The sequence below is a fragment of the Pyrus communis genome, chromosome 3 (assembly GCF_963583255.1).
Source record: "Pyrus communis chromosome 3, drPyrComm1.1, whole genome shotgun sequence".
Classification (NCBI taxonomy): Eukaryota; Viridiplantae; Streptophyta; class Magnoliopsida; order Rosales; family Rosaceae; genus Pyrus; species Pyrus communis.
Window position 1 is genome coordinate 5450989 of NC_084805.1, and position 22876 is coordinate 5473864.

Sequence of the window (22876 nt, forward strand, 5' to 3'; positions counted from 1 at the left end):
TAATTAAATGTTAAAAAATTGTAGGGTTCCAATTCATTGCTGTGGAAGATTTGTTTAAGTAGCAGCAACTTTTCCTAAAGGACATCACTAATGGATGGTACAAATCAAATAAAAATAACAATCCTTAATTTTTACATTAAAAAGTCAACTAGAGAGGGACCCAAGAAACCATAAACGGTGCTTCCAAAGACCAACTCGCCACCAAGGGCTGCGAGCTGCCAGAGGCGATAGTGCTTATATGCAATAACTGAGGGGTAAAAGCTAGTTGTGTTAGTCAAGCATATGCAATAATTGAGGGGGTGGCTGGAATAATGTTGCAATTGCTTTGCTGTGTTCAACAATTACTCCGCTGAATTTTATTTGAATGAAAGTAATCAATGCGTTTAATGAATGAAAGTAAAGAACTTGTAGTGTCATTCACATCCAATTACAAACATATCTTTCGAGACAAATAAGACGATTTTTAGAAACTAATGATGCATTTAAGGAAATTTGTTTACAAAATTTAGAAACTTGGTTCCTACGTTTTCTGATTCGTCTGTTGAATTTGAAGGTTTTTGCAGCTCACCAAAATCTAGTTTTCCAAATAACATCTAGAACACCAGATTTTGTATTGCTTGATTCAATCTCTTTGGAAGAACCTGCTACATTAGTTTCTACTTCTGTTAATCCATCATTTGCATTTAATGGTTTTAGAAGCTCATGAATATTACCTTCTGAAACTTGCTTTAGTGCAGCATCAGTAGTGATAGTTTCTGGAACAGACCTTGAGTTGCTTGATTTAGTCTCGGGATTAGAACTCATTGCATTAGTTCCTACTTTTGTTGATCCATCCTTTGAATCCAATGGTTTTGATAGCTCAACAATATTCTTTTCTGAAACTTGTTTTGACGCTGTATAAGTAGTGATAGTTTGACTCACTACATCAATTCCTAGTTTTTCATATCCATCCTCTGACAATTTTGTTAGCTTGCCAATATTACCTTCTAATATTTGCTTCAAAGCCATATGAGTAGCAATAAATTCTTGAACACCAGGCCCTGCATTGCTTGATGTAACCCCTTTTGTAGAACCCGCTGCATTAGTTCCTACTTTTGCAGATTCGTCCTTTGAAATCGGTGGTTTTGGAATCTCACTCACATTTTCTGAGACTTGGTTCACAGAAGTACGAATAATGATAGTATCTTGAACACCAACTTTTGTATTGTTTGATGCAATGTCCTTGGCAGAACCCACAACATTACTTTCTACTTTTGTCAATTCATCATTCAAATCCGATTGTTTTGGTAGCTCACCAACTTTACCTTCTGAGACTTGTTTTAAAAAAGTATCAATAGTTATGGTTTCTTGAATACCAAAATCTGGATTACTTAATGTGATCTCCTTGGTAGAACCCAATGCATTCGCTCCAAGTTTTGTCGATCCATCCTTCAAATCCAATGCTTTTGGTAGCTTACCAACACTACCATCTAAGACTTGTTTCAAAGCAGTATTAGTAGTGATAGGTTCCGCGTTGCTAGATCTTGTATTAGTTGATGAAATCTCCTTGGTAGAACCCAATGCATTAGTCTTTACTTTGTCTGGTCCGTCCTTCGAAGTTGATGGTTTTAGTAACTCACCAACATTAGCTTTTGAAACTTGCTTCAAAGAATGAGCAGTGATAGGTTCTTGAACTCCAAGTTCTGCATTGCTTGATGCAAGCTCCTTGGAAGAACTCGCTACAATGGTTTCTATTTTCGTCAGTCCATTCTTTAAATCTAATTCTTTTGGAAGCTCGCCAACATTACCTTCTGGGACTTGCTTCGAACCAGTATTAGTAGTGATAGCTTTGTGATCACCACATTCTGAATTGGTTGATACAACTTCCTTGATAGAATTTATTACATTGATTCCCCTTTTTTTGGGTTCATCCTTTGAATTTGATGATTTTGACAGCCCACTAGCATTTCCTTCTGACACTTGCTTCAAACCCGTATGAGTAATCATAGTTTCTTGAACACCAGATCTTGTATTGTTTGATGCTACCTCCTTGGTAGACCTAACTGCATTAGTTCCTACTTTAGTCGATCCATCCTCTGAATCTGACGGTTTTCGAAGCTCACCAACATTACCTTCTGAGACTTGCTTCAAAGTCATATGAGTAGTGATAGTTTCTTGAACACCAGATCCTATATTACTTGATGCAACCTCTTTGGTAAAACCCACTATATTTGTTCTTACTTCTGCAAATCCATCCTTTGCATTTGATGGTTCTGTAATATTACCAGCATTCCTTTCTGACACTGGCTTCATAGCAATATCAATGGTAGTTTCTTGGACACTAGATCTTGTATTGTTTGATGAAATCTGCTTGGTAGATTCCATTGCATTAATTTCCATTTTTTCTGATCTGTTCTTTGAATTCGGTGATTTTGGCAGTTCATCCACATTACCTTCTGAAATTTTCTTTGATGCACTATTCGTAGTGACAACTTCTTGAGCACCAAATCCTGTGTAACTTGATGTAGTCTCATTTTTAAAACCCACTGCATCATTCGCATTTGATTGTTTTGGTAGCTCACTCACATTACCTACGGATACCATCTTTAAACTAGATTTAGTAGTAACAGCTTCTTGAACACCAGACCCTATATATCTTGATGCAGTCTCTTTTTTAGAACCTACTGCATCATTCGCATTTGATTGTTTTGGTAGCTCACTAACATTACCCATGGAGACTAACTTCAAACTAGATTGAGTAGTTAAATTTTCTTGAGCACTAGATCTCATATTTCTTGATGCAATCTCCTTGGTAGAACCCATATCATTAGTTTCTACTTTTGTTAACCCATCATTCGAATCAAATGGTTTTGGAAGCTCACCAACATTAACTTCACAAACTTGCTTCGAAGCAGTATAAGTAGTGGTAGGTTCTTGAACACCAGATTCTATATTGCTTAATGCAGATTTAGAAGGCACTGAAGATAAATCTGTCAAACTAGGGTCTTGAACATCATTAACTTCCCGTATTTTCACATCCTGAATTGTACTTGAATCCTCTTTGGATACCAACAAGATGGAAGCTGGTTCCTAAAATATCAAAGAAGCCATGATTTAGAATCTTATATAGATTTATATAGTTTTCAGTATAAATTTCCAAAATCGAGTATAATTGTGACTTCACATGAATGTCAAACTAAATGATATGACCAAACCAAAATAATTGGTTGATATAAGAATTTTCAGATGCATAGATAGTCAAATATGCTTGCACTACAAAATGTGGATGCAACAAACCATGGAAGGTGCATAAACATATCATGTAGTGAGACATGCATATATCCAGAATCTCTTAATATTGATAAATCAACAATACAAATTCCATGAGAGCATTATGTATGCCGCATGTGAAGAAAATTACTTGGACATGCATATCAATTAAATTGAGAAAAATAGAAAGAAAAAAAATATATCGATATGCACGGCTTGACGTTGCCCTCATGCACAATTAGGTGGTTTACAGAGACATTTTGCTTAGAACTTTCACTTTGATAGCACTAAAAAAGAACAGGGCAACTTGATGTCAAAGGAAAAATTTGGCGTTTGACAACAATAATGGCATGTTGTAGATCATTCAAAAGGTACTTAAGTAAACCATGTGATCAAAAGACATACAAACCTACAAAAGTTGATTAAGGAAACAAGTTTAAACATTCTCTAACACATAGTGCTTAGGTAACTTACAGTAAGTGGCTTGTGATCATCAAAATGCGGTTCAACCATTGATTTATCTGACCAGGATAGGTGTTTCTCTTGTTCTAATGGTGGATTTTCTTTGGAAGAAACATATTGATAACTAGAATTTGAAGAAGCTTCATTCTCGTCCAAATTCTTAAAGCGATTGGTATCCGAGTTTGAATTTGATATCAGTTTAGATATGTCTGCTCGAATGTCTGAAGAAATGGAGTCAAAGGAAAGGGCATTTTCAGATGCTGAAGGGCTTGAGTCATAGATTGGATCATAGATTGGCTCTTTATGTTGATTGTCATCCACCATACCGCTCGTAAAGTGGACTTCTGAATCCCCAAGTGGAGGTTGTGGTGAAACTGTAACCTTCATAACGAGATCACTTCTTGATTTGGAACTTGATGATCCACCTTTCCTCCCATCTGAAATCTTTTCATCCACTTTTGACAATGATGACAAGCTTAACTCATCATTCATTTCCATATGAGTAGCATACCCTCCTGTACCCAACAAGCTTGGTTTCGAATTTTCCACTTTGCCCAATTTTATCTCTAGTTCACCATGTTGAACAGTCATTTTTTCATCATGTTCCATTATTTCCAGATAATCTACATCTTCGGATGATTGACTTCCATGGCCAACAAGATCATAAGATTGGTAAATGTTGGAGATCACTTCTACTTCTTTAGCAAAGTCTTGCTCACTGAACTTCCTGTCATCCATATTTGCTGCAGAACTAACTGATTCAGTATCATAACTAGAACTCAACTTCAAATCACTAGCACCGCTTGATTGTCTTTGTAATGAGGAACAGTTTGCTCCTTCTGGAGCTAACTGTTCTAGTACAAAAAAAGGCCTCCACTTAAACTCTTGCCTCTCTTGCTTAGCATCCCTTATGCTTAACGGTCCTAAATTGAAGCTTTCATGCCTATGAAAAAATGCTTCCTTGGGTTGAGATGTCATAAAGTATTGTTGAAAATGGTCTCCCTTGGCATGATCAGGCTTATTTTCATTTAACTCATAAGGAAAATGAAATGGGTTTTTTCTTGGCAACAAAATCGATGGAGCAGAACCAGGAATAGGTGGTAAACCCATGTTATCATATGAACTATCATATTGAGGATCAAACGGGTTGTGCCTTGTTGTCGATATTGGTGTAACATTAAAGGGATTTTCAGAACTATCTAAATCAATTAGATTCTTCTCGGCTGGTAAACTGAAGCTTTTCATTGCTCTTCTCCTCACAATAGTCTCTAGGCGTTGGTTCCTTTCAAGCTCCAAATTCCCTAAATCCATGAGATTCTTTTGGTCATCATCTGTCCATTTGATTGCAAATTCATCTTCCTTTCCACCATGTGCTTCTTCTTCATCACCATCATTATCATCAACCCCGTCATCTTCTACTTCTCCACCCTTGTTTCGAATATCCTCATTCGACTCATTACTGCCATTGTTACTTCTATCAGACTTAGAATCAGACTCATCATCAGCAAGCTGTGGAGCTTCTAAGTCTAAAAGAGGGCATAGCTCATCAAGGATTGGAAAAATGTCAGCGATTGATCCATCTGGTGATGAACTCTCTGCCTTCTCTAACCCATAATCTGAAGCCTCATCATCGTTAGCATCAACATCACCACCACTAAGCTCCAAGTAGTGATCACCCTTGTGAGCATTAACCGAATCTCGGTTCTCATCTCCTACCTTTTGAACCAAAGAATGCCGCTTCTCATCAATTCTCACTTCCCTTGTCATGCCTTCATGCCTCGCTTTCTCCTTTTCAACATTTCGCCGGCTTTCCAACTCCTTACTATCTAATTCTCTACCCACCTCGGTCAATCTCTTCCCACTCAGAATGTTCTGCAAGCTCTCATTAATAAGTGGCATATATCCAACTGAACCTTCATAATCATCAACCTCACTACTTTCTGCAGTGTCCCTAGACTTTCGCGAACGCCTTCCAGTGGGAAAGCTCGCCTCTGTCTCAACAAAAATGTCCTCCCTCGAAACTTGAGTTCTAAGAGAAGCAATGGCACGACTAATCTTCTGTTCCTTTTCGGTTTTGGGTATGTCGGACTGGCCAAAAATCAAAAGGGTCCCAAGAAGAACAACGGAGCAGACAAACACAGGGAATGCATACACCAAAAGAGAAAACACAAAAGGAAATTCTCCATGCAGAAATAACAAGAAAAGCAGCATTCCCGCAAGAAATGGATGATTGCAAACTGATATATAACATGTTCTGATTGAAATGCTCACATATTTCATGATCTTAACTCCAATTTTTAACACTAATCCCATGATTACTTCCGCTGAATTATAATTTTAAGCTCCAATCTGCATGAATATATATATATATAATTAATTAGACAAAACAGTCATTTGAGTACCCAATAAATTAAAATTAAAAGCAGGAAATTATGAAAAAAATAACAAAACATACCACCTCAGAAGTTGAACCAAATGAAAATTCCAAGAAAATTAGATGAAGATGGACCCAATACCTGGAAGCAAGAAATTGAAATAAAAGTTGAGGCTTTTGGAAAAAAGAAGAAAAAAATGGAAATGAAAAGTGGTTGGAGAGAAAATGAAAGGACTCACCAGAAGAAGAAAATGGCACTGCAAATATCAGAGAAACTTGCATTTTGTTATTGGTAGCCATGCAATTGCAATTTTGCAATGCATTCTCTGATTAATTAATTATATTTGCTGATAAAATTATGCCTGAATTAAGAATGTTTGATGGGTAATGTGAGTGGAAGGGATGATCACTGCGAACCATGGACGACGGCAATTGAATATCCATTTTTTATTTATTTATTTTGATTATTTTGTTTTGTTTTGGGTTTGGTCGGAAGTTCAAAGTCTCACCGCCTCAAACAACGGATGCTATTCACGTAAAAGGTGCTTTTTCAGATTCAACATTGGTATTGAACCTATATGGGCTTTGACCAGATTTTTGAGTGATTACGATTAACTTCGTCAATTTTTCTATTTATAAAGTTGCATGTGATTCGCACATAATATTTCAAAACGAATGCGTATTAGTATTTCAGAAGTCACAATATCTTTCAAAAAGATCACGTGCGAGTCGTGCAACTTTTCCACAGAGAGAGTTATAAGGATATTGGACAAGTATACAATTAACACCATTAAAAGATTTTGCTTTGTTCACCACCTTCAACCAGCATAGTACCTAATACATTCATTTTTCACCGGCTCCCTTCAATGCCAATAATGCAGCTCCATAAGCAGCCTCCGTTTGAGTTGCACGACTCACCGGCAGACCGAGTACCCTCTCTCTTATCTTGGTCCATTTCTCGTTCTTGGCACCACCTCCAGCTGTGAACACTTGATCAACTTGAGTTGCTCCTAGATCCTTCAGTAAGCTGTAAGCTTTCGCCTGTTTCAGTTCACAAGTGAAGGTTTCAGTGTCATCAGCCTCTGATTTTGTTTATTATGTCTCTCATATTTCCATGGTGTTTGTTTATCAAGCTTGATTAGAGGGAAGGAAATCTCCGTACCTCTATACGCGCAATGGATTCAAGAATCCCATGCAGAAACTCCACCTCACTTTCTGGGCGTGGATGTAACCTGCACAAAGAACAAAAACTAATCTACCATCCAAAATACACTGGTGAGTTTGTTCGCAAAGACGCATACATGTGCATAAAAGCACGTGTGAATGTGTCTTCGTGTATAGTTACTCACAATAAAAATACATGAGATGTCTGTTTTGAGCTACATTTTTTTCTTCAGGCAGATTATGCTTCCATAAAATGTTCATTGTAGTGTCAAATGACCAAGCTGTGGAACATGATCCTATGAACATTGTTAAGCCCGATGAAGCTTAAAATGCTAACGTATATACCATGAACTTGGTGCATTCATTGTGCTCTGCTTCCAGTGAATAAACTAATGCGAACATGTAATGTTTCTAGAGAAACCATGTTATCGTGCACTACTTTTATTGCGCAAACAAATGACCAAGTTTCTGCACATTAAGGTCCAAGCTTATATGCAAAAAGACCAGGATAAATTGGATGATACTATCAAATATCTATCATAACAAGATCCATTTCTAATTTATCTCAAAAAGTACAGACAGTACAACGTACCTAGGAGCCAAATTTGGATCTGCAACTGGAAACCTCTCGCCAACTGTTTGCAGAGGGTAGTAGTCTAGAAAAGAGGTTTCCATGGGATTAATTTGCTCGCTCAATTTCTCTAGTTGCTCATCAGTAAAAATTTGTCTAAGAACAGCTCCACCGGTATTTGATGCGCCTCCAACAAGCCACTTATCATCAAGGCGATGACTATACACTCCAAACCGCGCATCTTCAATCCTAGTGGTGCTCAGAAGTTTTATTGCGAGTGTAGAACCTAAAGAAGTGACCTATATACAAAAACTACTTACAGTTCAAAACATAAGGATCAATAGTGCTCGAGTGCATTGAGAATCGACAAAATCTCAGGAAACTAATAAATGCATCATCTGTATATGTGAAAAACAGCACTATCAAATTCAAAGAATGCAGCAAGATAGGGTTTGCAAAATATTTGAAGTGCTGGGGTGTAAATTATGGTGGAAAAAAGAACAAAGTGCGATGTGAATAGAAATTTAAGACTCAGCGATGTGAGTCTGCCAGTATGGCTACGGCTATCCCAAAGAAAATTTTCACATCAAGAGATACGTATAATACAACTAATTTTGAGTGAGTAAGAAGGAACACAGAGAACTCGCACAGCTTTCCCAGGTTGTGTTGCACGAGCTGCTAGAAACGCTGCTATACTATCAGTGGTTCCTGTGCATACAACACAATCATTTGGGAAACCTGCAAGGACATTTTATATATTGTCAGGATAACAGTGCAGAAAGATGCTAAGACATGTACTGCATAACTTGCAGTATCTCTTCACCATTCACTCTAAACCTGAGTAAACAAGCGGTAAAAAGTTATAAGTACATAAATGTATAAAATGATGTGTCCACTGCCGGCCAAGTTGCAAGAACACATACCGAGATCTGATCTTATGTCATCTTTCAAACGACCAATTGAAGTTCCAGGAGCTCTCACCGATGGTAAAAGTTGCGAATATGGCTGAGAGAGAAGCCAAGGTGGATAGGACTCAAGCTCAGGATCATAACCCACCTAAGACATGTACAAATAAAATCGTGTTATCTAAAAGTAGATAATTAATCATTTGTTGGCAGAAGATGTAAAAAAGAAACCTAAAAACGGATTGCTGAAAAACTACCTTCAGAGCATTATTATAATCAGACACTCCAAGCTTTCCATGAAGAAGCCACAACAGCCAATCTGCTTGATGTAACAAAAGTGCAGATTTTTTGTTTGAATTGTCATTCTCCCACCACGAGACAAGCTTGCACAGAGTGGAGGAACCAGAGCAGACTGTATGATTCAGAGGAGCAATAGACTTTACTGTCGGTAAAGCGTCAGGGCAACTCTCATTATAGAGGAAAGGTCTACATAACGGTTCCCCTGTACTGCTGCATATTCAAATTCAAAAGCCTACTTCAAATGCGATTATACAAAAACAAGCATAAGCATCAAATCTCTAAGCTAACCACCTGTCTACAATGAGAGTAGTTGCCGAAGTCCCATCAATGGAAATGGAAGCAATAAGCTCACGGAGATGGGATGGAACGTCTTCAAGCAGCGAGAAGAGCGTCGCTTTCCATGAACGTGCCCAATCCACTTTTTCTTGACTCTTTCTAGACAATGTAAAGAAGATATCAAATACTTGGACTATAAAATATGATGCAGTAACTTAGGAAACGGAAACCAGTTCATTCTTCTTAATAGTTATAAGATCCGCCATAACGAAATCTAATTTTGACCTCTGACCTATCAAATTATACACGAAAACCACCAATTCCACGTAGCTTCACCAATGTACGATATGGACAACTTTTTCTTCCTTGGTCGAAATTTTTAACAAACAACTTCTGACTGAAAATTTAATAATTCACTCCCTCCTCAACCGTTCTATATGAGAAAATCAAGTATCAAGAAACCACCACAACCCCATTACAGTACCATTCAACAACTCTAGTTCAAGCACAAGCATTGTACCAATTTTTAACGCATACACTACACTCCCTGTATTAGTCATCAGAAGAAATGATTTCGAAAATGGTTTCAAGCATTTTAGTCAAACAAAATTGACCACATGGACATGCTCTATTAAGAACCTCACTATATGCGGACTGACCGGATATTAGAGAGCGTGTCAGCAATGTGGTCAGTTTTGTGTGTCGAAATAGCGTTGCTCAAAAAACTAAAGTTTGAGAGAAATGATCAGCTGCGTAATACCATAAAAAGAGGGTACTCTCTCTTTCCATCAGCATGAATAGTCCCTCGCTTGTCGATGAGGGCAAACCTCGCCCCGGAAGTACCGAAGTCCATTCCGAGATAAAGCCGCTCCTTGCCAACTGAAACGCCAACCTGAGCTTCATCATTATTGCTTCCAACAGCCATTGGTACTGTTGGACCTCTTGGCTGCCATCTCGGTCTTGCTTGCTTGTTATTCACGCCATTACACAGCCCATTTCTTGAAAATTCCGTCCGTGGACTGAACATCCCTGAAGCATCAAACACTTAACAGCTTGAACTTGATGCACAAATACTATAACTACTTGGTGTTGGTGATGAGAGAGAGAGAGAGAGAGAGAGAGAGAGAGAGAGAGACCATGTGTATGTGTATGTGTCGGGGATGTTGACCATGGAAACAGGAAGGAGGTTGCAGTTGCAGGATTGTAGAGAGAAGCAAGCAGCATGCTCTTGCAATTGTGGTGCTCTGTGCTTTTAGCTCTACTGGGATAAGTGATGAGGGGACAGAAGGAGCAGCCTTTCAATTGGGACTCACATGAATGAACTTGGGCCTATTTTTCGGTCCCCTTTTTGGGCCTTTGGTTCTCCTTGTTAAATCGTTTTGTTTTTCACTTTTTCTCATATCATTTTGTCTTAAGGAAAATAATAAATACACACCATTTTTAAGCATAACGTGAAGAGAAACGCAAAGGTATCGTTCCAATGTCAAGAAACGAATTGTAATATATAACTCACAAAATTCAATTTATTTTGAATGAGAAACGAATGTCAGCTTCTAGACTTTGTGCAAATTGAAATGAGATGATGAATTTTCATAAAGAAAACTTATGATTTCAATCCTCCCATTTTTTAGGGATTTTGAAGGGATTAAGTGAAGCATTCCAAACAAAAAGTATGGAAAAGTGTCTAGAACTTCCCCACCCGGACCAACCCCAACCTAGAATAGCTAGGTGAGGAATTCGTGGTAAGAATGGGTTTTGGCTCTAGTGCCCAAAAATAAAATTCTAAAATTGTTGTACATTCTCCGTTACTTGTGTGGAGAAGGCCTATGGTACAGATTATATAAGTTCTTGCAATTATGCACTCTTCGAATAAGAATCCATTTTCTGAAAGATCCCCGCTTTTGTGCTTTGGTGGGTCTCCAAGATCCTTTCAATGACGTATGTGTTAAAGGGATATCTATATGATTCGATCGATTGCGTAAAGCCCATAGTAGCAACGGAACTAGGGAAAGTATATAGAAAAGACTATTATTTTCTATTACATTAGCATTTTCATTAGTACTAGATTAGTATTAGTTAGTGATCTTGGCTCAGTGAGTCATACGTGTTCTTCATGATTAATACATCCATCACATAAATAAATAGATAGACATCCCCTTTCTCCTCGTTTCATATAAAATCTAGTAAATTATCTATTTCAATCCAATTATTATACCAAATGAAGCAAAGAATTCTCATGTGACAGATCACAAAAATAAAAAAATATACAAAAAACAAAGTATGGATCATTGAAGCAATACTTAATATATTTTTAATAATTTAAAATGAAAGATCTTCGATTTAGTAAGTACAATTATCTTGTATAGGATTTGATGACATGACACAAATGAGATTGAACGTGGGGATCTTCTTGTTTCGGAGTATGATTCTCTCCCTTCCTATTATCATCATCTTCCATCCCTTCCTTTCACATTTTTCTTTTTATCTTATTCTCTATATAAAAAATTCAAAACAAAATATAGACGTAACGTAATCGCAACAGTTTAAATAAAAATAAATAAAAAAGAAGAAAGATTAGGATGTGAGAGAATCACACTCTTCTTGTTTAAGCTATATATTGATCCGATTTAGATTGATAATTTTACGCTGAAAAGTGAAAACAACAAAAAGGAGAAGAAAATAAGAAACAATGGAGCCCACGTGAGCAAAAGGCCCCAACTGCACGTGAGTGAGGAGGGTATTTGAAGAACGTCAGAGAAAAAAGTGGGGAAAGGTGAGGGTGAGGGCGACAGGACAGCTGAGTTTAGATAGCTTCTCTTTTCCTCAAGGTCACTCCACTCAAACACCTCTAAAAACGGGACCACACAAACACCAGAAACAAAAAGATTTTGCAAATGCATTATATTTATATTGGTTTTGGCAAATTTCAAGCCCTCCAAGAACAAATGAGTGCCAAATTATTTGTATTCTTGCATCGTACCCGAAAATGTATGATTTAACCTGAGCCAGAGAATGAAAGAAGCACAAGACCTTTTTATTGAATTGTCTCTTTTTTTTTCTTTTTTAGTAAGAGTGATATTTTATATTAAAACTATCTTCAACTCTTGAATTAAAATATAATATCTTTAATCCAGAAAATTTAGGTTTTGATTCAAAAACAGTTTTTTCTTCTCCAAGTCTTCTGAGTTTAATTTTTTTTAAATTATTAATCGTTGAATTCAATGAATTTATAAATATAAAACTAAAAAAAAGTACACGTATATGGTGTGGGTCAGCGCACTAACCCAAGGGGAAATTATAGGCTAAATTTGCCCCAGAAATGAATTTTGAGTTAAAACTCATATTTGGTCCAATGGTTGAAACAAGTTGGAGTAGGTTTAAAACCTAAAATTTAAGTTTTACTCCAGGAGTTGGAGTAGGTCTAAGAGGGGTTAAAACCCAGTGCGCACTGAATTAAAGAGAAAAACTTTGACCACTAGGACAATCCATTGTTTACCTCAAACGACTATTTTTGAATAACAAAATAAAAATGCGACTCCACCCAAATGAAGAATGGTAGTTCCACCATTGTCAATTATGTTTTGTAATACTATACTATAAATGCACATGAACCACTAACACTAGCAAAAGACACTTAAAATAGTATTCTTGTATTCTTTCATGACAAAACAATTAATGAAATGTAAAGTGCAAGACAACTATTTTGAAGTGTTAAGTCATTGGTGTTAGCCTAGTGGTGAAAGATGGGTATGAGAATGTGCAGAAGTATGTTATGGTTCGAAACTTTTCGGTATAAAAAAAATGAAAATTGTGTTTAGCCAAGTTTAACATGTTTTTATTTGTTCTTAGTTTATTCATCTTTTTTTTTTTTTCAATCGAGAATAAAGAGTGTGCCATGCTAAAAGAATAAGCTTTTTATTTAAATTACATCATAGTCTTTTTGTTTTTCTGCCAATAGTTAAACAATAGTCGAGGTTATCAATTGTATATCATCTCTATAATAGCAAGTCAAACTCAGGAATGTATAAAACTTACCATTTTATTATTTAATTAATATAAAGTTGTTATATAATATTCAATAGTACAAAAATGGCTTTAAGACACAACTCCAACACCCACACGTTGATGGTAGACTAATCCCCTCCTCATGTAGCCCGACACCACATGAGGCGGTAATGTGCTTTGGCTCTAAAATGGTACATCAAAGCAGAACCGAAAACCCAGTGTGAGTTCAAATTCGGGTTGAGACTTCCAAACATTTGTTTGCTTTCCACTAGACCAACCCCTTGGAGTTTGAGGATTGATACACGAGACATCTTATGTTTCAACATATTGAAAGACAAGTATGACTAAATTAAAAGCTATTTGAAAACTCATTCGTTTGTTAATTATTCAATAAACATAGTCGTCCACTAATCATTCTACGTACCAAACTTAACTTCAAATAACAACAACAAAATATTAACTATATAATTCCAAAACCAAAGATTAGATAACCCCACAATACAGGTAGCATCCAAATGTATTCTTTCTAGCATTTGTTTTTGTTAACAGAACTTACATGATTAATGATTTGAAAAACCTAAATATACAATAAAAAACTAGTAAACTAATGAAAATGACATATGCTCACTCCTCGGGCTGGACCGCTACAATGACTGCAGCGGTAAGGTTCGTCCGGCCGTTGCGTTGAGCCGCGAGGAGCAGCGGCATGGGGTCATGTTATGGTTGTCGATACAAATTTCCACCGTTTTCAATGTCAACAAAAATGCACTTGCAAAACAATCAACACTTTTGATTAAGGATCAAAAGCCTCACGCACCCATGATGAGTTGAGGGTTTGACAAATGGATCTCTAATGCTAAGTTAGTCTCTCTGAAAAGAGTGGGTGTTTAGCGTAATCTATGTATAGAAAAGTTTCACTTGTTTTTTTGTGGAGAATTAGGGTATTTATAGGGAGAGTAGCCGATTTTTAGTGTAGGTTTTGGTGAGAATATTCACAAGATATTGTGTAAATAAATCTTGGAATAATTGTGAAGATATTCCAGAATAAATGTGATTGAGACTGCTTACTTTATAGGGTTTGTCTTCAATTGTGAGTGTATTAAATGTAGGATTTAGTAATTAATTCTATATCTAATGTCTTTGACTTTTCCTTGCCATGAGAAGGGTAGCTTTGAGTAGTCATAGTTAGTTGCTTGAACTTCCAAGGATGATGAGTTGTGTGTGGGAGTATCTGAGAAGTTTGCCCATGTAATGAGGGCAATCTTGTCTTTCTCAGGCAAAAGTCTATGTGTCGCCTTGTGGATTTTTGTGGTTATTTTTTGCTCCACTTGGTCTCCGTCCTCCGATCTGTATCCTTGAACATAGGGCGTTCCATTCGTCATGGTTTCAAAATTTTCCACCATCGTATCCTTTCTTCCAGGGCTAATCAAATACTTTTTTAAAAAGTTCAGTGGCTAGGAGCATGTGAGAAATTTACGTAACAAAAAAGTCTAAAAGTTTCAACAAATCCTCATTTTATTTTTCAAAAAATACTAATGCTCAAACTAGAAACGATATTGTGAATGTTTTACATATTCAACATAAAACTACCTGATGCGAGAATTATACGCACACAAATTAAACCCTCTTTTTGACAATTGTAGTAAGTATGTAAGTAGGGATCGTTCTGGACCGGGGATTAGGAGGGATTGTTAATCACTTGGATTTGACTCAAAAACGTAAAAACAATATAAAACACTAAACTAGACTCAAAGAATGCGAAACTAAACGTTAAAACACTAAGACAGAATGTAAATATGAAATTGATGAAATGGTGTTGAAGTTTTCCTTCTTCGTGCTAGAATATTTTTAGTATAATGGCACAAATAAGGGTGTCGAATCCACATGGACTAATTGGACCTAAACAACTACTTGTTTTGCAAAAACTCTATAAGAGAAATAAAACTAATCAATTTAGGCAGATTTGTTGTTGTAACTTGAAAGCACAAGAAAATAAAGTAGACACAAATAAATGAATCAACAACTAATGAAATGAGATAGCACAAATAGAGATGTAGCTAGAGATTCGATTTCACCATTGCTAAGCCCAAGTCCATGCTTGTTAAGTCAGATTATACTCATCCCTCTACTTATTTCTTGGGTTTGTTTTACTTAGATATGATCAGCCATATGATGTGTGGACTTGATCAAATGTCCCTAATCATGAACCTAATTGTGATGTGCAACTTTGGTTCCTAATCAAGAATATGTAGTTCATAAGAAACTTTCACAAAACCAAAGGGAACACTCGGCAGGATGTTTGCAAAACATTCCCTTCATTCATTCACATATCCACCAAGATTATGCATGATGTGTGCTTTAATCTTGGCTAAACAACATGTGGTTAATTCAAATGATGATCAAGCACTAAAATTAACACACTAAGTCACAATTAAATCGGAGAATGAAACAAGAAATAGATAGATTAAATGAGAATTCTGAATTAACTACATGGCACTCTTGCAAGGCTACATCGAATCCCTAGAGAGAGATTAGTTACACTTCATGTTTACAAAAGGTTTGACATAAAAATATATAACATGAGTGAACATAGGATTAAGAAGAAAGAACCCTTGAAGCAAAACTGATGTCGAAAGAGGAAGTTCCTCATGGTACAAAACAAAGAGAATCAAAGAAACACCTAAACATTCCAACAACTCAAACTTGAATTGTATGAACGTTTAGGCCCTCTTATCTTCCTCTTCGTCGTAGCACAAAGTCTAAGGGATGTTGTTGGTGTGTTGCATGGATTGGGGAATTATGGAAATGGATGAGGAGTGGTGTTTGGATTATAAGGGAAGATTGGATGTGTTTGTGGTGTGTTGTGTATGAAAATGAGATGTGATTTTTGTGTATGAATGCATGGGTTTTTATAGGGGGAATGGGAGAATATGTGGGTGATTGTTTAAGAGTGAATGTGGTTGTTATGATTGAGAGTGCATGTGGATGAAATAATGATGGAAAAAGAGCTAGGTTGTTGGTGTGTGAATGCATGTGTTGAATTTGTGATGCAATGATGAAAGAGTAAGTGCATGTGTGTGTGAATGGTGGTGCAATGATGAATGGTGGTGCAATGATGAAAGAGTAAGTGCATGTGTGTGTGAATGGTGGTGCAATGATGAAATGATGAAGTAGGAAGGTGGAAATGCATGTGGCTAAGGGTTGTTGATTGGGCTAGAGGTTTTGCATGGCTCAAAGGATTGTTTGATTGGGCTAGGCCCTTTGTTTTATGTCCAAAGTGCATACAAGGCTTTCAAATTCGTCCAACACTTTGGCTCCAAGCATATGCTATCCATTCCAAGCCCAATTTTGCTCCAAAATGCTCCAAAATGCATCTTTTTGCTTCCTTAGCCATATGAACCTAAAAACACACGAAAATGGCTTAAACTACTAAAACAACTATGAATTAACAACATAGATGCACGAAAACAAGCTAAGTAAGTCGCCTAAATATGCTCCTATCACTACCATCGGCAAATATCTGGGCATTCATAATATTTTGTTTTGGAATGATCCAATGAATGAATGCGAATTAATCAAAAGAGTTAAGCAAAAGCTTGCTGGGTGGAAGGCTAATACTCTCTCTAAGGTAGGAAGACTAACCCTCATTAAGTCCAACTTATCTGGTATGCTGAACCATATCATGTTTTGCTTTAAATGTCATATTCGAGCTTAAACAATGAGTGTAGGGACTTCTTTTGGGGGAGAGATAGGAAGTTAAAAGCTATGGCTTGGAAAAAAGTGTGTACTTCTAAGGACTAGGGGGTTGGGTGTAAGAAGAGTGGATCATTATAATAATGCATGTTTGGCTAAGATAGGATGAAAAGTTTTAAAGGATGAAAATAATTGGTGGGTGCAAATTGTTAAAAGAAGGTACTTAAAGAATGATGATTTTTTTAGTTGCAAAGTCAAACAGAACCACTCTTTGGCTTGGAAAGGATTTTTGAATAGTAGACATGTTATTCACAGGGAAATTAGATGGGTTGTGGGTAATGGTGAGGATATTTTTTTTTGGACCCATCATTGGGTTTTTCCTTATCCATTGTTCCAGCTAATTCCTGAAAATCAAAGACAGAACATGAATTGGGACATTAAAGTGAGTGAGTTTATTGATAATAAAAGTTGGGATAGAGTTCGTCTCTCCTAAGTGTTAGACCTGGATGTTGTGAAGAAAATTTGTATGGTTCTTATTTCCCTTCAAAATAAAAGTGACAATTTCGTGTGGGAGCACTCCTCTACTGGTGAGTTCTCAATCAAGTCAGCGACTTGGATTTAGAGTAACAATAATCAAGAAGTTAAAAGGCAGAAGCTCTTTAAGAAGATATGGAAGTTAATGACCTCTGAAGGTAAAAAATTTTTGCATGGCTTTTTACTCATGAAAAACTTTATACTAGGATGAGATTGAGTAAATTTATTCAAAATATTGACAAATTGTGCCCTATGAGTGGCAATGAGGATGAGACTCAAAATCATCTTTTTCTTAATTGTGAGCATGCTAAAGAAATGTGGAATCTCTCTCCGGTAAGTCTTTGGAAGAATAAATTGACTCAGTTTAATAATGTGTTAGATTGGATGGAACTAATTGACAATGTTGAATGCAATGATTTGAGTGATCTTAGTAAGGCTATTTTGCATTGTTGGCAAATATGGAATGAAATAAATAATAAAGTTTTTAGAAGTATGATTCCTAATCCGGTTAGGAGTATCTGCATTGCCGCAAGTGTAGGCTTATCTTTTTTTAAGGTTAATTGTAAGAAGATCTCTAGGGGTGATCATTGCCACCAACACCCTATTTGATGGCGTCCTCCTCCACATGGCTTTATGAAATTAAACTTTGATGGGTTAATTAGTTTGGATCACTTTGCAGCTGCTTTTCTTCTTAGAAATGAGGAGGGGCAACCTGTTGGTGCGGGGGCATTGAACCTTGATGGCCCAACCATTTCGGTTGCTGAGGCCGTTACTTTAAAGGAAGGGCTTTTGTTTGCTAGGAGCGGAGGTGTGAAGAAGTTGATCGTGGAAGGGGATTCTAAGCTTGTCATCCAGATGGTGCAAGATGTTTGGATGCCCCATTAGCATCTTAAACCTATCATAGAGGACATCAAATGGTTGGCTTCTGAATTTCAACATATTAGTTGGAAGCATATTTATAGGGAGGCTAATTTCGTGGCGGACGCATTAGCTTATGTGGGCCTCACTATTGCCAACCCACATTTTTGGGATTTTTGTCTACCAACTTCGGCTATGGAGGCTTTTAATTTTGATTGTATGGGTAACAGTTGTATTAGAGGTTTTAAGTTTTAATAAATTTCTTCTTCATAAAAAAAAAAAAAAAATCCATGAAAATAGTTCAACGAAATTTCATCTTCCATACATATATAAATTCATAATAGTATATATTTTGACATATATAATACCTGCAACATAAATTAGTTAACGCAGTTAACTTGTGATTAGAAGTAAGAAAAAAGAGACACAATATTTAATTTTTATATTTAATCCTAAAATTGAGTAAAAGATGAACCTATAAATAAGGAATGACATTTATCATAATTTAATAAATAGAAAATGAAAAAAACTAATGTCAACAATTAGTGAATGGACTTGACCCAACAAACTAGACTAAACCCAATAATGACTCACAAAATTTAACTCATATCAAGTCTACTATTTTTTAACCTGCCTAGCTCATTTCATTTCTCAATTTATTCATCGATAACATATAAAACTGATTTGTTCTCTTAGGGGGTGTTTGTTTGCCTTCTTTAGCTCTCACTGGATTGACTTAGGTTAAAAGTTAGTGCAATCCGTGTTTGGTCACTGGCGGGACTAAGTTAAATGGGACAAAGGAGGACTTGCCTCGACTAAATCCCTCACTAAGAGGTCTTAGCGAGCCCCCCCCCCCCCCCCCCCCCAAAAAAAAACAACGGGATTGCTAATCCCATCTCCCTTGTCTACGAGCAGCATCCTACGAACCCACATGAGTAGCATCAGCCCCTATTCTCTAGTGACCAAACCAGAAACGGTTGTCGCCGATCTCCATTGTCCTGCAAATCCATCGCCCTTTTGGCATCTGGGTCGGTGCTTTGGGATCTTTTGCCATCTGGGTCAACCCGAACGACGAAAAAGAAGAAGGAGAAAGAGAATATTTCTTGCCTTTTTCGTTTCAATGACGCATACTGAAACAGCAACCTCCTCCTGGGATTTCTCACAATCTGAAGTCTCGACTCTCGCAGCGGACGATGTCATTTTACAGTGATGATGAACTGGCAGAGAGTGTTGAAGTCCGTGCAGGCCTTAGCGGCCCATAACCTCCTCTTCTCCTTTATGCTACTGCTTGTCCTCAAGCTATATGGCGTCGCTGCCTCTTACTATTGGTGGCCCGTTTACTCTCCCTCCCTCCCTCTCTCTTTCTTTCTCTCTCTCTCTCTCTCTCTCTCTCTTTCTTTCCTCAGTTTTTCAGCTCTAACTTTTGTTTAATTTGAATGGAATTGTCAAATTTTAGGGTGGGAAAGTTTGGGAATTTTGTTGGATTGATGAGGCAGGTGATGGGTTTTGTTTGGTTTGATGGAAAATTGGTTTGCATGTGAACTGTGTATATTTGTGATTGAGAAGAAAAGGAAAAAGCAGTTGGACGGGAAAGGAAAATGGAAGAGATGGAGAAAAAAAGAGGAGAGATAGTTTGACCTAAGAAAAGGAAAAGACATATAGAGTTCTTTGTTTTTGGAAAAAAAAAAAAAAGGAAAATTAATTTTTATCCTGCTTCTTAGTCCGATATTGCACCAAACACTTCACTAAGCTAATCCAGCTTAGTCTAGTCTAAGCTAGTCCAGCTTAGTCCCTGAAGCTAGTCCAGTCCGAGATAGTCCGGTGCAACAAACACACCCTTAAGTTCTTAACCTTTAATTATTTATAACCTAATAAAGGAAAGTGATTTTTACACTCTCTTTTTAACCTCTTAAACTCTCTTGTTATTTCAATTGTTGATTCTGTTTGACTTGTTTACACTGATGGTCTTAAATAAAGAAAAGTGTGTGATAAACGAATAAACTCCGTTTCTTTATTTGGAAGGCGTGTAGGAAGGCTTTGGCGGTTAGGCACAATTTGGAGTGTCGACGGATTAGTGTGGTGAATAAATGTGATTTATGCGGCGCGGGTGATGAAACAGAGGCTCATTTTTCTTTGATTATGAATTTAGCGGTGCATTTTGGTTTGGGACGTCATTACAAATTAATATGGTGGCAATGGGGGACAATGAGTTCTTAGAGGGATGGCAGCGGATCGTGCAGCGAATGGAGAATGAGGTGGATGCCGAGGTGATGATGTAGCAGACGGTGTTTGGATTTTGGCGTATTTGGAAATGCAGGAATGAGGTGGTTGTCAAGGGGCTGTGGATTTTACCACATGTGGCTGTTGATTTATGGCAGCGGCAAATGGTTGAATTTAGGGATGCCATGGGGGACACGGTGGGGGAGGGAGAGGAACATAGAAGGGCTAGGACGTCTGGGGTGAGGAGGTGTCTAGGGGAGGGTCATGGGGAAGGCATGGGGATTTGGGAGAGGCAGCAGATGGGGATGGAGATTGGGTAGAGAGTGGGGGAATGGCAGGAACCGGTATTTGGAGTGTTGAAATTGAACTGTGATGCGGCATGGAGGAAAGACATGAAGGATGGAGGGGTTGATTGGGTGCTTCAGGATTTTGCTAGGCTTCGAAAGCTTGCGGGAGGGGAAGGAGGGGGCGGTTTGAGACTGCAATTATGGTGGAGGCAGAGGCAGTTCGTCAGGGGTTGGAGGTGGTTTGTGGGGAGTGATATGGGGGCTAGTTCTAGGTTAGTGGTTGAATCGGACTCTAAGGGATTGATTTAGATGATCAATAAGGAGATCGCTGTTGATGTGACTCTCGAGATTTACCTCCAAGATATTTGGAGAATGGCAAGCTCATTTCAGTTGGTGAGGTTTTACTTTACCCCTCGTCATTGTAATCATGCAACCCATTCGATAGCGACGTACATGGTTAAGTATGGCGGAATATTTGGCTGGGATGAGTTAGGATCAGAGTTTCTTTTTAATATTTTAGCAGAAGATGCACATGTAATAGTTCATATTTAAGTCTAACAAAATTTCTATCTTTTGAAAAGAAAAAAAAAAAAAAGAAGCGTCTGATAAACCAAAAAAGATGTGCAAAATCAATCCTCTAATAAATAAATGATTCTACAAAGTTTTTATTTATTTATTTATTTTATTTTTATTTATTTATTTTTAACTCCAACTACAATTTTTTGTTAGATATCTCCACTATGATTGGTGTTGGTCGGAGAAACTTGAATCTTTGCAGAACAAGTCTGATTTTTCATATTTAAGTAATTCAATGCATAAAAAATAAAATAAAAAAGAGGAAAATAATAGAGGACGGCATTAAAACATCTTTTATGTTGTTTTTAAGGCATTGTTGTCAAGCGTAAGTATATACACTGAAACACGTCGTTTTACCTACCGTTTGGTACGTGGACGGGACGGATGTTTGGTGCGCTTAAAACGGGTGGAACGAGCTGTTCCACGGGACGAGTTTTGGATGAATTTTCGTTTCACCTCACCCCTTGGAACGACTCGTTCCACATCCGTGGAACACAAAATTATAACCTCTCCATCTCCCTCTTCTTCCTTCTTGTTTCCATCCGAGGGCATCTTTGCTCCCGCTCCGTTCCTTTCCGTCACGTCCCGTTCTGTTCCGTTCCGTCCCGTCCCGTCTGCATACCAAACGATACCTAAATTCCCCACGCCTAATTTTTTAAACCTTTTAATTTGGCCACAAGTTTTAGCTTTCATGGAGTATAACTACAAACCCCCATTAAATCTAGCTAGATAGTCAACTTAACATTCAATTCATTTTAAATTTATATTTAAATTTCTCTGCATGCATATTTTTATTAGAGTCAAATATGGCAAACATTAGTTACAACCACTCACATTAACCATCTAGTTTAGTAAAAATAATTACACCAAAAAACCAATTAAATTAATTAAATAGAAAAGATTAGGCATTGACCCATGTTCGTTCAACTACCTAAATTAACTTATTATATCCCGCTGCTAATATTTTGTTAAAAGATTGACGCTAAACATAAAAGGATTGTGCTGGCACCAATTTTGCGTACTTATTATAACTTGCTAATAATTGCAGATGCCTCACTTATCGTTTATTTGTACTAAAACTCATGCTACGTCGTAATAATTGACTCTTGAAGCCATTGAACATTAACGACTACAATAACACCAAACACATACATGTTGCACAAGCTAGCACAAATCATTGAATTCAATATAAAGATAAAAAGAATATTCACTTCTCTCACAACTAACGCAAAGCTAAAAACTCACACAATAACATGAAGTTAAGAACCTATATGGTAACTTCTTCTCAAAAAAAGGGAAAAAAAAAAAACCCACATGGTAACAAAATTTTAAAGACCCACATGTGCATGTAAGTTTGACGAATTGGTCAGAGCAGTGTCCATCTCTTTGCACTGGAGTTCAA

The 22876-nt window shown here is 37.1% G+C and overlaps 2 protein-coding genes across 2 annotated transcripts; both read right to left on the minus strand.

Annotated features, from left to right (window-relative positions):
* Positions 1-564: 564 nt before the first annotated feature.
* Positions 565-5922, minus strand: LOC137728115 (signaling mucin MSB2-like). The gene is made up of 2 exons (XM_068466996.1): positions 3724-5922; positions 565-3069 (listed from the first exon to the last, which is right to left on the minus strand). Exons 1-2 carry the CDS (start codon positions 5920-5922, stop codon positions 565-567), a joined length of 4704 nt encoding a protein of 1567 aa, XP_068323097.1.
* An 835-nt stretch (positions 5923-6757) lies between these two features.
* On the minus strand, positions 6758-10552 carry LOC137729654 (D-ribulose kinase). The gene is made up of 9 exons (XM_068468651.1): positions 10438-10552; positions 10062-10330; positions 9317-9456; positions 8983-9235; positions 8744-8876; positions 8470-8558; positions 7842-8119; positions 7248-7317; positions 6758-7126 (listed from the first exon to the last, which is right to left on the minus strand). Exons 1-9 carry the CDS (start codon positions 10523-10525, stop codon positions 6929-6931), a joined length of 1518 nt encoding a protein of 505 aa, XP_068324752.1. The 5' UTR covers positions 10526-10552; the 3' UTR covers positions 6758-6928.
* Between the last annotated feature and the right edge of the window lie 12324 nt (positions 10553-22876).

Coding starts and splice junctions, on each gene's coding strand:
- LOC137729654 (XM_068468651.1), bottom strand. CDS start 10,525: ATGCTGCTTGCTTCTCTCTACAATCCTGCAACTGCAACCTCCTTCCTG. Junction 9,236..9,316: donor ACTACTCTCATTGTAGACAG/GTGGTTAGCTTA, acceptor TTGAATATGCAG/CAGTACAGGGGAACCGTTAT. Junction 8,877..8,982: donor ATTATAATAATGCTCTGAAG/GTAGTTTTTCAG, acceptor TACATGTCTTAG/GTGGGTTATGATCCTGAGCT.
- LOC137728115 (XM_068466996.1), bottom strand. CDS start 5,922: ATGCTGCTTTTCTTGTTATTTCTGCATGGAGAATTTCCTTTTGTGTTT. Junction 3,070..3,723: donor ATGATCACAAGCCACTTACT/GTAAGTTACCTA, acceptor TTGATATTTTAG/GAACCAGCTTCCATCTTGTT.